The 15,670-nt window shown below is 39.4% G+C and overlaps 1 protein-coding gene across 6 annotated transcripts in view; it reads right to left on the reverse strand.

Annotated features, from left to right (window-relative positions):
- Positions 1-307: 307 nt before the first annotated feature.
- CCSER2 (coiled-coil serine rich protein 2) overlaps positions 308-15,670 on the reverse strand; it is a 122,612-nt gene continuing 107,249 nt past the window's right edge. For 3 of the 6 annotated variants that reach the window (XM_075610570.1, XM_075610569.1, XM_075610568.1), the window contains one exon: positions 308-9,725. In XM_075610570.1, coding sequence (XP_075466685.1) covers positions 8,637-9,725 — 1,089 coding nt within the window. In that variant the 3' untranslated portion in view covers positions 308-8,636. The remainder of the gene's footprint in view (positions 9,726-15,670) is intronic. The other 3 variants (XM_075610573.1, XM_075610571.1, XM_075610572.1) reach the window with 2 other exon arrangements.

A 15,670-nucleotide genomic window follows, 5' to 3' on the forward strand; every position in this document is an offset into this window, starting at 1 on the left:
GATTCTGGAAACTGTTGATGGATTTGTAGAATTCAATTAACGGATTCAGCAAAATCAGTTGACTGATTTTTTTTTTTTTTTTTTAAAGAGTCTGCCAACGGATTGCTGAATCCGCGGATTGGATTCTACAAATCCGTCTTCGGAGTTCGATGAATACGCAGATTAAAACCGACCAAATACGTTTGCGGATTTTACACTGCGAAATGGATTTTGGTGCGGAAAGTGCGAGAAACGGATCTGGAAGCATCCGCACATGTCTAGTCAGGATTTTGACCCGAATATGTGCACTCAGTACAGAACAAACATGTTTAGAATGATAAATCTTTATTTTTTGTCCATTAGTTTAAGAATTGGAGGACATAATTTTTTTCCTTTGTACACATACATGTTAATATTTTTACAAGGTAATCCCAATGTACAGTATTTACTTTCAAATAGTATAAAAGAATCGAAATGCTCTGGGATTGGGCTAATTACACAACACAACTAATGAGAATAGTCACAGTCTTGATGTGTCACAAGTATTAAATATTTAGATTGTAGCTTTACTACAGGACTGCTCAATTAGAAGTAGAAGGGACACATTGTACATAAGCAATAATTGCATGAAATCTGGCCCATATTGGACAAACTGACTAATTTTCAATGCAAATTTGCTCCGGTTGGTATTTAATAAAAAAAAAAAATCACTATCCCCTCTATTCTAAATAAACTATTTTTTTTGTAAGAGCCAAATGACAAGAACTGTGCACAAATAATAGTGGCGAGCTTAAAGAGTAAAAAAAAAAACAACAAAAAAAACGGATACTGATCATCCACATGACAAAGAATGGGACTCGAGTGTTTGACTTGTTCAGGTCATTTAGTCCTTGAAAGTATACTTTACACATTGCGTTTTATAGGGTAAGAGCGGGGTTCAATCCTTGGTATGAGTTTAAAGTCTATAATTAGATACGCACACAAGGTGTTGAAAAATATTACCTGTGTAGTAGCTAAACTACAAATCCAATTCCCAACATGAACAATCAAGTAAATTACCAGTCATTCCTATCAGGGATGTTGCATTAGTTAAATGTATGGACCTAAGAAGTTTTAAAATGGGCATCACAAAAATGCACTTTATGTCTACTAGCCAGGGTGCCAACATATGGGTGGATAAAAGTTACTATTATACAGAGATATACAGTACCAGTAAATGCGGTTCCCATATACAGTATATGTAATGATGGAAGAATATCCCATTTCATTTTTTCCTTTATATGAGAATTTAGACACAGCAATTATAAAACATGTACTTTATGTTTTTATTTTTACATGGAAAAACAAAACAAAACAGCAGTCAAGTTGATAATTGTAGGCACAACTTCAAGCAATAATGCTCATTTAAAGTGCATTTAGTTTCCTTGTGTTTTATCTTAATTTTCTAATTATCCTATACACAAAGTACAGTAGTTTCATACTTTTCTTTTAAAGATATTGCAAAAAAATATAGTACAAGATAATTTTTTTAAGATACCATCAGTAGCTTGTACAGCCTAAAATGAGGGGGAATGAAACAGGCTAATGCAATACCTCTACTGTATGCTATTTTCCTACACGTATTTCTTATTGGAGCTGGTCAATATGGTACACGTATATCAGACACAGGCAGCATATTGCAAATGTTTAATTTATAAGAACAAAGGTGCATGATCGTTCAATTTCGTAACATATCAAAGATGCAAATGAAGGCACAACCATGTACCACTTTTCTTTCTCAAAGTAATTTTGCCATTGACAACAAATAACTTTCTACCTGTAGACACAAATGCAAAAACTGATAGATTTCAAATACGATTAGTTTCCTAACTTAGGCCTCGGATATAGTGCAGGCGCGTGCGATGGAGCGCAGGGAGTCACGCGAGCCCGTCAGAGAGATCCATGGACTTTGATTTTCACGGGACGAGGAGGCGTTGCCGTGACGACACGAGGCTGGTTTGCCCCGATTGGTCAAACCACACACGTGTCGCAGCCGTCGCACAAAAAATCTAAAGTTTTTGTCGGCTCAAAACACTGCCGTGCCATCGCACACACTATGGCCGCTGCCCTAGAGCTGCTGCATTGTTAGTGCCACAGCTCGCACTATGGACGCAGCCTTAGGGTCCTATACAAAATGGTGCAGCAATTCCAAAATTGTTTTGATCAAGGAGGGTTTATAAAGCAGTTGTCCTTAATGATCACTAATGAATGTTTATTTGAAAGGCTTCTTGTTTTCTCACACGCACGTCTGCCTAAGAATTGGACATCTCTCAAAAGAAGCATTGAAACATTTCTACATTGCACCTGGTGCTACACCAAAAATATTCATACATGTGTCTTTAGTCACCGTCAAACTTGCCCATCATATTTGTTTCTGCACAACATGTTCGCATCCCTTCTCCTCTTCTAGTCATATTCCACTACATTCTATGTACTCCAAACAAACTGAACCAATCTTACCCATTGCTGTTGGGAAAAGATCTGACCTGAAGTCTGTTCTGAGATGTCACAGAGACAATTCTCAGAGTAAATTCACCCTGCAAATACAGTATATTGAAACCTTCCCACCGCAACTCTTAGACCTACAAGACAAATATGATGGCTTCCACCTAGGAGTTCATAAAGACTAACAAAGTGCTTCATTATGTAAACCTATAAAATAGTATTTCAATCTTTAAATGATCAGGTACAGGAGTCTCTGGCAGCGTATTGCTCCTCTAGCTTCTCTGCAAAATTATTTCTCAATATTGTTTCCAGAAATCAAGTATTTTCTGGCAATTAATGATGACGTTGGGTCGGGCACGAAGGAAGCAGATTAACGTGCGAGCTGCAAAATGGCACTGCTACTTTTGAGTTCTAAGGCCTCGGCCATGTTTGCTGCTTGCTTGCGGAAGCGTGCTGACGCACGCTCCCGCTCAGCACCGAGCTCCCACAGCTGCAATTAGAGCGGCTTTAGTAGGGGCTCACCTGCGCTTCCGCACGCTTGCGGAATCGCACGTCTTAGGGGAATTTAAAATTCCCCCGCTTGCTGGCGAGACAGGCCGGTCACGTGAGCGGTTCGCCCAATGAGGGCGAACCAGCTCCGTGACATCACTGGCCCACCCCCGGCCAGTGACGCACCCGCCCCCGGACGGCCTTCTGAGAGCGCGTGCGGTAAGCAACCGCAAGGCCAGGGAAAGCACCCGCTTTCCCTGAGCCTCAGCGAGCAAGCAGGGAGCATGGACTCGGCCTAAATCAGGTGCACTTAACTCCAGTTCTCAAGCACCCTCCCTCCACCAACAGATCAGTTTTTCAGGATATCCCAGCACCAGCACAGGTGGATCAATCAGTCCCTGCTTCAGCACAGGTGGCTCAATTAGAAGTGCAGTATTCGACTGAGCCTCTGATTGAACCACCTGTGCTGAAGCTGGGATATCCTGAAAATCTGACCTGTTGGGGGAGCTTGAAGACTGGAGTTGAGCCCCCCTGTTCTAAATCAATATTTGGAACATATGTGCAGTTGGTCTAATGGTCATTACTTTGTAACCATTCAGTATTCTATTTTTAAAAGCAGTAGGGGGATGTATCACGAAGGGCCTAGATTTGTTTCAATCTCTCACTAAAAGAGCCTAATAGCTGTAATAAACTAGAGAGACTATAGCCTCAATCAAGAAAGGGACTAATCAAGCCACATTCACTCATAAGCTCTTATGTGGGGGTCTGACACCCGATCCGGTGTTAATGGTCATTTCAGTAAATGGTATTCATAACAGGTCAGGGGCGAGATAACCTGCATCAGAGCTTGATGAATCTACCCTAAAGCCTCCAAACGTGCATGGGCAGACAAATAAAAGTATACTAATTCTTTCAAATGATACAAGGACAAGGTTGCCAACCATGCAATGAACGAACCAGAAAATTTCACCAGACACCAACAGGGAAAGAAAAATCATTGAAGAAGGCTGTACAGTACATGGTAGGTGTTAACATCTGTGTCTGTACATGAAATGGTTTCTACGGTCAGTATAGCAACATCAAGGGTAGAACACAAACCGTAAAAAAGAAAACTACAGAGACAATTCCTAGCTTTAAGTGTATCTGACACATTTCCATTTTAAGTGCAGTTATACATTAAAGTGCAATAGTGCCAATCAGGGCACTATTTCACAGAATCTCCCAGTGAAGTAAATAGAAGTTTTTAAAGTGCAAATGATCACTATGACAAATAACCCTCTAAGACAGTGGTGGCCAACTACATTCATTCTGACTGAGCCACCTGTGCTGAAGCAGGGATATCCTGAAAACCTGACTTGACAGTGGCCCTTGAGGACTGTAGTTGGCCACCCCTGCTCCAAGACTCTCACATTAGTGGTTAAAAACTGCTTTCACTTAATGTTATAATATGAAAGGCTTTGCCTGGTCATTTAGACCAGGGGTGCAGTGCTTACAGATGCCCAGCGCTCTTCTCCAAAGCATTTCAATTAAATGCCAGGGGAGCGCGCAAAGCTTCTATAAGTTCCCTTACCTTGTCTCTGGTGGCTTCGGGCAACGTGTAGCAATGACAACGCGGCGTCATGTCACATGACGTTGTGACGTCAGAAACGACGGCGAAACGGTAAGCGGAGGAGGGGGAATGCTTGAGGCGGGGGCAAAGCAGGCAGGGGGGCGCAGACAAAAAAAAAAGTTTTCTGATTTAGACTTTGCAATGAACCCAATAATTTCACAGGATCCATGGGTTAAAAATGCATGGACTCACTAGAAAATAAAAATGGCCAAAGTTAAAATACATTGAATTTGGATGTTGGGCAAGCAAGGAATTACCAAGGCTAGGATTGGATAGATTATATCTACCATGCCAATATTTTTGTTGACCAATTCTAACTATGGCAGTTGGTTGTGATCCAATTAATATGAAGCTGGGTGGATTGACCCCAATCAATATATAAAGAAAGCAGGAATGTTTGAACGTCACTAAGGTGACTTGGCTTTAGCAAGTGTCTCTGTCACAAATGCCCACCAATGTGGTTATTGTTTTCTTTACATACCAAACCCTCCCACAGACAAATCCTAACCAGACGAGAAGTTTTAAATATAATTATTTCAATACTTAAAATCAAGACAACTATCCAAGTTGTAATATTTGTTCAGTTTGTACAAACCAGAAGAAACTTGAGGAAAGGCAGTTTAATGTATTTTTCTGATTAGACTTCCCCTTTTAAATGTAAATGGAGACTAAAAAGATAATTAAAGGGACACTACACTACAGTAGACCTTTATTGTTAATCAATGAGATATGCAGAATAAAAAAACCCTCGCAATTTTCAATTTGAAAACAGAATGATGGCTCTCAACTGCAAACACGGAGTCCGTCAGACATTTTAATGATGCCAACCGAACAAATTATATAATGTCATTATGACTTATGCTAGCTTTGTCAATGTGTGCTATGTTGGCAACATTAAGGTATACTTAAAAGCTGTTTAGCATTTGCAGTATGAGTTCTTATAACAGACTAATCAATTTTAAACAGTGGACTCAAGAAAAGGGAAAAATTGAATTTCACGTGCATCATAGCGCTTCCAAAACTTTGGAAATTAGCACCTAAGAATGCCTTGGGCTATAAATATTGCACTGGTGCCGAGTGTTTCACATTACTAACCCATGCATATATGGTTTCATAGCTTTACTTGAATCAATAAGAAATTAGATCTAATGGGTCCTGTAAACAAGGATGAAATGGTACAGTATTTACTAGCACTTAAAGCCACAGAATATACAATATGTGCTTCTTTATGTGGATATGATTTAGCTGTGAAAAGTGAAACAAATGATGCTATTTTGTGCCAACTATGGTAACAAAGCTGTTTTTCAATATTAAACATGCAAAAGGTACACCAGTTATGTACCATTGCTACATAATTAAGCGCATAGCAAGACAGGTATCAAAGATCCCCAATGGAAATGACATTAAGTTAAAGTAATCACCCTATTCAGTGAGAAACAGAGTAACACACCATTAATGATACAATAACACTGTGCATTAACTGTGTGTTATCTCAATTTTTACCTCAAGGCCAGACGGGCAGTTTTATGTTGCCTTCCTTATTATAAATATGAATCAACATGGTCTTTCTACCTTGCACGTAAATGAAAGTTATATCATTCATTAACCACGTGTTACCCTGCTTATTACAATATTAAATAGAAACAGTGTCTCTGTATGAAGAATTTACGGCAAGGTCAATTTAAATGAAAAAAAAAAAAAAAAAGATGTGGGCACTATCCATCCTATAGGTCTCACAGAAAACTCACTAAAATAGCTCACCACACCACTTTCACGATTGTGTGCAAATAAATAAGATAGCACTGCGACACCATGATGGAGTAGGTCTTCTTGTATACCTGAAGGTATTAGGTACATTATGTGCAATTTATAATGTTGTGAACACCAGTTGATATGCTCTGTGTGTTCCTCGTATGATTGTACTTACACAGGCATTGTTTTATTTTTGCTTCCCATTTGCAGAAATTGAACATACCATGGAAAACCATCCTACTAACAATTTCAAGTTTCCATCCCTACAGCCTTGGTTAAAATATTTAATGTTTCAGCTTTAGCTTAAATAATTGTATTTGTGTATCTTCGGTCTAACCCTTACACGCGTGGGGGGGGGGGGGGTGTATATATAAACATTAATAATTACACTAACGTGCCTGTACAATCAAACAAATTATATTTTATTTAAAAACGAATGTTTAATAGGAAATAAATTACTGTACATTTTTAACAGACTTGACTGCAGGTTCTACGTCAGATTTAAAAATGGCTTAATTTTCACTTTCTTGATGCAACTGCAGATAGCTAGCTGAAAAGATTGTATATTGATATTTTATAAAAATGTACCTTACAGTATTGACACCTGTCCAAAAAGGAAACTCGGCCGCCTTGCTAAACGTAAAGCTGTGCCGTTTGCATTCTTTATCTTGTTATATTAACTGAACAACTGGTTTACTGGACCATGCTAGTCCCCCATTTTAGCAAATGTTTAATGTTTTTAGTCCCAATTTTTAGGTTGAAAAATAGTCACTAGCAGCCTCACTTGATTGATTGAATGAATGTGTTATTGTGACAAGCACAGTTGACCTTTGTTTGGCAACCATTTTTTTTTACCTGAAAAGAGCAGGCTCAAAAGCAAATATTGATCCAATGAATAATATATATTTTGGGGAAGGAGGGCTGGCTATTAATTACTGCTTAAGGGTATTAGTTAGCCTCCTATATTTGTATGCCATGTTTCAGCAAGTATACATAACGGAAGAGAAAAACTTTAGAATACTACACTGAACTGGGCAATGAGCAAAAAGACATTATATTTTTGCGTTTTCATGCAGTTCTGAAGATTTTGAATAAATACACTTAATGTCCACAAATAATTAGATAAATATGCCATATATACTTGCATAGGTCTTGAAAAAAAAAACTGTATAATGGGCAGTAAAATATACATACTTATAAATACACAGTATATATTAGACTTGTATACAAAATGTTGACATATGCAATGTCATCTTGTAGTTAAAAAAAAAAAAGACAAAGCTGGGCAGTGCATAAAGTGTTGCTGCCGTCTGATCAAGCAATTAGCCAAAACGCAGAGCTAAATCGGTAAATGTCTGTTAATGGATTAATGGATTATGCAACTAGATTTTTCTGCAGACAGTTAATGAAAATATTGCATTCACTTAAGCAAAGCTGTACAATACTGACAATGCCGACCATATTATGTATATGCAATTTACAACTTGCAGGATCTTAATGGCGGAAAAATAAACCAGGCACAAGCAGTTAATGAGTAAGGCTGTGATTAAAGTGCAGGCGTGTGAAATTGCGAGCTGCGAACACAAATGTGTGTTCCTCAGTGAGGCTGCCCATAGCGCGCGCGAGTGTGCAGAGTGACCGTGCACGCAAATTTGGAAAACACAATTCAAATTGTTTGGGTTTTTTTTGCGCCACGGCCACATCACATGAGCGGTTTAGCCAATGAGGGCGAACCAGCCGCGTGACGCCTCCGCCACGCCTCCTGATCGCCTCACAATAGCTTCCAGCTTAGTGCATGTTTCGTGCGCGTGACGTCACACTGTCGCGTGCCTACACTATAAACGCGGCAAAAGAAGGCAAAGAAAAGTTACAAAACTGGTTAGAAAGCCGCATGTTACCATGCATTGGAACCTCTGAAGAGGCAGTACAAGCCAAAATTACTTCACAATGTGCCCCGCTGGACTAAAATCTTACTTTAAATAGCAGTCTCCTCTGGAGACTCTGGTTCAAATCACACTTCTGACAAGCTTTTTTTCCCTTAATTTAAATAATAATATATATATATATATATATATATATATATATATATATATATATATGTATATATATATATATATATATATATATATACACACATATACATACACACATATACATATATAAAATAGTAAACAAAAAAGGAAAAAAGTTTTTTTTTCCTTTTTATGTTACATTTGATAAGCACAATAACACACTAATGGGTATGCATTAAAGCACTTGAGTGCCAAAGCCTTTATACGTTCAAAATCCTTTAATGCACATAATATTATGTATTATTGCTTGCTTAATGTGTCTTTGGTTGAGGGAGCCGTGAATGCCGCTTTGGGGCTAAGCTCTCGCCAGCTTCTTGCAGACTTTCTTTTTTATAGGAAAGTGGCCTGGGAATGACTGAAGCTGTAGTTTTTAATGGAGATTTTGGAGGTTCATGCGATGCGACTGGAGAGTGTGCAACATCAGACTTAGGACTGCTTGTTTTCTTAAGTTTAGAAACAAAATTACTTGGTGGTCGAAGCATGGAACTTTTGGGGGACTGCTTGCTTGCTTGCTTTGGTGGTTCAACTGGTGTTACCTGCAGCTGGGTAGGGAGAGATCCCACTGGCAGTATCTTGGAGATACCAGTGGAGGGTGAAAGGGATTGAAATGATTGTCTTGAGCATGGCCTGTTATGTGGTGATTGGGCCTGATCTGTAGTAGCAGACAATGGCTGGAGCAAGCATGGAACAACATCAGGTGTTACTTGCACAGACAGTTCATCCACTGAACAATCATTATTTAATTGCTGTTGTCTTTTTTGTACCACAGATTGGTAGTCATTTGTTGGTTGTGCCAATGAAGGACTAGAAGCCATTGTGCGCATTTGCAGCTCTTTACAAGTAGGGGAAACGTTCAGAGATCTTAGATTGGTGGTTTCTTGATGTACCAATGTATTTTGTGTTTTGGGCTTGTACAGCTGTGAAGTCTTTGACCGAGGAGCCTGTCCAGCTGATACAGTCGTCTTAACCATTAATTTAGATTTTAGATCTTTTTTTGTATCACCTGGGCTAGTTGTCAGAAGGGCAGAAGGGAGAGGCTCTGTTCCCAATTCTTCATTTGTAACGTGTTGCACGGTGATATTTGCATACTCTTCTGTTTTTTTAACCTCTTCAGGATGATGTTCCAAATCGTTTATCTTTAACTGTGTACTCAATAAAACACTCAACTCCGTTTCAGGAACTTTGGAGAACTTTACAGCATCTCTAGTCGGACTACATGAAACAGGGCTCTGAATCTGTTCTGCATGTTTACTTGGGGCCTCGATACATGGTGGTTTTATTTTTATCGAGGTCTGGTCTGTAGAACTGGGGGTGCGGCTGGAACACTGTAGTACTGGAGGCTGTAAAAAGAAAAGGAAAAGAATCGAAAAGTTAGACTACAACTTATGTTTTTTTAACATCTATTGGTTAATTATTAATTAATAGACTGAATATGAATATTTTGTAAGGCAAGCACACGATCTAAAAAATAACAACTTAATCATAAGTGGTGTGTGTGTGTATATACATAGTATACATATACACACAGATATGTGTATATATAATATATATTTATATAGTTATAGTGTGTGAGTGTATATATATATATATATATATATATATATATATATATATATATATATATATATATATATATATATATATATATATATATATATCTTTTACTTGTGAGCACATTCACATGTCTTAGACAGGCCTGCAACCCTGCCTTTCACCATTATCACCTAGCATACTATACTTCCACTGCAGCAATGGATTCTGGGAAATGAAAAGCAAATGAGCACACGATGTCACTTTTTGTCTGAAATTCATTTTTACATGGAACCCTTAATAAATCAGTTGTCTAGTGTTAGATAATGCTGTATTTTTTTAAATTTCATTCTTCCCCATCCATCCCCCCCTCAATCATGACTTTTTAATGAATTTTAATGTATTAAAATGGAAGAAATTTCTTATTCAGACAAAATGAATCCCTATATAGCAAATGAATTTTTATGTATTAAAATGGAAGAAATTTCTTATTCAGACAAAATTAATCCCTATATAGCAACAGGGATTACATAGTAGCCGCACACAAACAAAAATGCAACACTCTCTTACATTTCAACACCTATCGATCTACACCATGTGGGAATTGAACATTAATACATTTTATATAGTAAACATGCAGGGATCAAACTCAGGCTTGGTGTTACAAGACTGACCCTATAAATATATTTATCCTCTACATGCCACAGTGCACAACTCTATGTAAATGTTCTGTTTGTGACATCACACAGTCCCTGTGGTGTAGAGGTAGGGAATGGTACCAGTATATGAAAGGTCCTGAATTCGATTCCTGTATGACAGGCCTACACAACTCGTAAAGCGAGAAGGGCCGAACTGCTCCAAGGAAAAAAAATTTGGGCCGCACGGATAAAATCATCATCATCATCATCTCTCCTCCAGCACCTCTCATCATCATCATCATCCTCATATATCTCCCCCAGAACCCCTCACTATCAACCTTTGCGATACTCCCCTTCTCTCCCCCTCACCCACACACACAATACTCCCCCTCCACATCAAACACGCAATACCCCCCTCCACATCAAACACACAATACCCCCCCTCCACATCAAACACACAATACTCCCCTCCACATCAAACACACAATACTCCCCCTCCACATCAAACACAATACCCCCCCTCCACATCAAACACAATACCCCCCCCTCCACATCAAACACACAATACCCCCCCTCCACATCAAACACACAATACCCCCCTCCACATCAAACACACAATACCCCCTGCACCACACATCACTCTCCCCCCGTGCACCTCACATCACTCTCCCCCGTGCACCTCACATCACTCTCCCCCCGTGCACCTCACATCACTCTCCCCCCGTGCACCTCACATCACTCTCCCCCCGTGCACCTCACATCACTCTCCCCCCGTGCACCTCACATCTCTTCCCCCCCCCCCCCTGCACCTCCAATCACCTACAAAAGAATGTATAATTCCTAGGGGACACATATACACACACACACACACACACACACACACACACACAGAGAGAAGGACAGACAGAGTGAGACTCAGTGAGCAGCGTGGCACCGCAATGGAGGACAGGACAGCACCAGGTGAGGCAGTGACATGTACCTGACTGCAGTAGAGACTTGGACTTGACTTGCGAGTTGGGGGCACTTGAGAGCGCTCGTGCGCGCACAGTACGCTACACCAGTCATCCAATCCTCTGCCGCAGAGGAGCTGGCTGTTTTACTTCCCCCACTGTCCCACGTTGCGAGCGGGGGGGGGGGGTGGGCGGGGGTTATGGAGCGGGCCCTGCGCTCGCGCGCCGTGAGGGGAATCGCCGCCATTTTTGAAACTTTTTTTTTATTTCATTAATTAACTGGCGCCCGACCGGAGTCATTGCGGGCCGCACCGAGAGGCCAGACGGGCCGCGGGCCGTATGTTGTGCAGGCCTGCTGTATGATATGCGATCATTTAATATATATATATATATATATATATATATATATATTTATATTATGATTTATACATATTTACTTATTTTATAATTTAGAAATTATAAATGATAACATATCATACAGGAGTCGAACCCAGGACCTTTCATATACAGGTACCATTATCTACTGTACCTCTACACCACTAATGGACTGCACTGTGTACTATGTATATGTTAAGTTTGTTTTTAGAGTCTATGCCACAGGGATTGTGTGATGTCAGCTGCAGAGAGGAGAGCACTGAAGTGAGGAGAGAGCTGACAGCTGCAAAGCAGAGAGAGATCTAGATGTGGTAAGTCTTCGTACGGCAAAATGGAGGTTTTCAAATCGTAGCCACCCTCAGACCGCGTTATAAACGGATTCGCGTTGTAGCGGATCGTGCTATAAACAGGGTTGAGCTGTATATATGAATAGACGATACCGTTCTGTGGCTAAATAAATGGTTTTATTTGTGCGAGCTTTCGAGATACACTGATCTCTTCTTCCAGCGATGTTACATTAGTAAAGCAGGCAAGGGCTTTACTCAAAAACAGTGCATCTTGGAATGTGACTAGAGCTCATCCCTCCCCCCTGTGTAGTATGCGATTTATGACTCGAGATGTTAAATAGTCCCTGAATGTGAGTGATGAGTGTGTGTATGTAGATATAAATAAATAAAGAGCTCACAGTGTATACAGTGCTTGACAAAAAGGTGTGTGGAGTGGGAGTGTATATAAATGGTGTGGAAAGGTGTGGAAATGTAAGAGGGTGTTGCATTACTAAAAGTGTGTGTAGATACCATGTGGTCCTTATTGGTATATGGGAATGGAATAACAGAGTATTTGTATGTGTAAGAGACAGCTGCGAGTGCATACATATAGCACAGTATGTATGGATATGGCCTTTAGCACTCATGGGAAGAGAGTTCTCTCGTGTCAGTAGTGACTCATAAAACTTTGGTCTCAGTTTAGGCTACCGCTAAGTGTCCCGAACAGTTGCATAAATTTGTATTCATGCAACCTTCTCTCTTTCGGTGTTCTAAGATTACCTTTGCATACGGCCACCATCAGATCGTTCATCTTGTCGCCAGAGTCATACACACACACTAAATGGTTTGTAATACTAATAGGCGTTCTCCAAAATGGCTTCTCACAGTATGATATGAAATAATCATACGCAGTATACAAACATCTGTTTGTATAGGCATCGGAAGCTGCAGGTAATTATTACTGAAGCAGAACAGTTGAGCTAAAGGAATTTTCTGTACAAAACAAAAGTCTAAAGCACAAAGTGTCAGTCAATTGCATTGCTGGAATGATTGGCACTACTAGTTTCTTCATGCAGAGAAATGTCCTAAAACAAAATTGCCTAATGTACGTTTAGACAAAAGAATGGTCATCATTCATAAGAAGAGGTAACTTTAACATAACTGGTGATGATAAATTCTAAAAACCTAAATCTGGATATCGTTTACTCATTTTTCCTCAAAACGGTTCTATATCAGCAGACTATTTTTGAATGAATATATCCAGTGGTTTGTTATATAAAAATGTACCGGTACCCGGCATCTTACCTTCTCCTACTCCCCATCTTAGTCGCGTTCTCGTGACAATCGCGGAATCATGTAACGCCACATTACCATAGCGACAAGTCATTACAAAAAGATGCCGCCGGAGATAAGTTGGAGAAGGTAAGAGCAAAAGGTGACAGTAGGTATAGTATACCGAACGGTCACAAAAAGCCCTGAATATATCTTAATCACATTATTTGGTAGTTCACCTTTTGCTTTAACGCTCAATGTATGTGAACAAATTAGTCACAGACATCACAAAGTGTGGTGGGAGGACAGACATTACGGAAGTCAGATGGAGGTAGTAGGTACAGAGGGACAAAAAGTACATACTTAGTGATAAAAAAAATATGATTAAAATATATATATTTTTAAAAACTTTTAAAGGTGATTTTTATATATATATTTTAGTTAACATCCGACAGTGTATGCAGAAAATCATAAATGCAATGCGTGTGCAAAATGATAAAATCGTAAAGGATTTGAAAAATAAAAAATTGCACACTGCAGAATACTGGTGGCGGTAACAGTTGAGGAATACATTTTTTGTCGCAGTAATATCTTTTATGCAACAGGCAAGACCTCTGTTTGTAGATGTTCTTTGTCTGAGCTTGCAAGACCACGGACAAAGGATTTCCTTTCCTATTGTCTGATTTTGCTGCACTTATTGTATTATTAAAATTCCCTGTACTGTATTCTTTGTGAAGCGCCGAGTACACTTTTGGCGTTATATAAATAAAGATATACATACTTAACACAAAAGTCTTATATTCAGAATAGATATGTGAGGGCACTAAAACTTACATATATGAAAATAAAGAATGTTACTCAAAGATTCATTGTAGATCATACTTCTAGGAACATGAAGGCTTTAAATTGATTAAATTATAGTGTTACACAGCTTTTAAAATCACACAGTTTCTCTTTGTGTACAGTAGCAGCACTGAGGGAAGGAAGCACAAAATGTGATCACACAGACACCTCGCCAAATGCCTCCCCAATAAATCTTCCACATACTGCAGTTGCAAGGCTCCTCTCCGTGTTGCTCTAAATGTTCAGATTTCGGGCTCACATCTTAGTTCTGGTCTAATGGTGGACATTCCTTCATGCAATATGTCCACCCAAAATGCCAGTTTCATTTCTTCACCCTTGTGATGATGTAACTGAATTGTTTGCTATCAAACCCATTCATTCTTTTTCTGGTCTCTTCTGGTAATACACAGGTACATTTCTCCATACTTTGAGTGGTTTAAAGCTTCTGAACTGTCCTCACATCCATACTTGAGTATACACACACATACTTTTTTTTTTTTTTTTACTTAGGAGCCAGATAGAATTTTTAGGAGCCAAACTTTGGATGAGTGTTGCGGGGGCGGATGTTCAGAATATAGCAATAACCAAGTAATATTTTCATATATAGTGCTGACATGGCACGCAGACTTTGTAGGTTTCTGTAAGCCCTTTCTATGGGGCTTACAACTCTATTTTTGATAATAGTTATTTATTTATTTTTTTAAATATTTTACCAGGAAGTAATACATTGAGAGTTACGTCTCGTTTTCAAGTATGTCCTGGGTACATTGTCTTGCAATAGTGTCTGCTTTCACTCCAGGGAGCACCACCTGTATTACACAGGTTTATTCTGTGGGTACTGTATATATCCAACCAGTACTAGTGCTTTTTCAGTCCCCTTGTATTTGTGCCTTGTGGGAAAGATACAAAGTAACTGGCACTACCAATGATCTGAATTACTACAGATGCCTGCGGAATATGTGCACAAGACAAACAAGACATGCAAAAGCACAATATTACTGACAATCTTCACCAGAATACATCAAACCCAGCTAACACCTGGAAGGTTATCAACAATGTATTCCAGCCTTCTAGCCATCAACAACCAAGTAATATCATTAAGGTGGATATTACTCTGACAAATCCCACTGACATTGCAAATGCATTCAATGATTATTTTGTGGGGTGTGCCACTAACTAATTAGTGAAACGCAATCCAAACCACAAACATGAACCTCATTCTGAGAGTACCCCCATAGCCCCATCCTCTCCCAACACTGCTCACAATTTTCATTTTGTCCCAGTATCCAAAGAGGAGATTACACAAGCGATCCTCAAATTAAAACTAAGCAGCCAATGTGGACCTGATTAACTGCAATCTAAGTTCCTAATACTTGGTGCCCCAGCCATTGCCAAACCAATTGCTTCCATA

The sequence above is a fragment of the Ascaphus truei genome, chromosome 8 (assembly GCF_040206685.1).
Source record: "Ascaphus truei isolate aAscTru1 chromosome 8, aAscTru1.hap1, whole genome shotgun sequence".
NCBI lineage: Eukaryota > Metazoa > Chordata > Amphibia > Anura > Ascaphidae > Ascaphus > Ascaphus truei.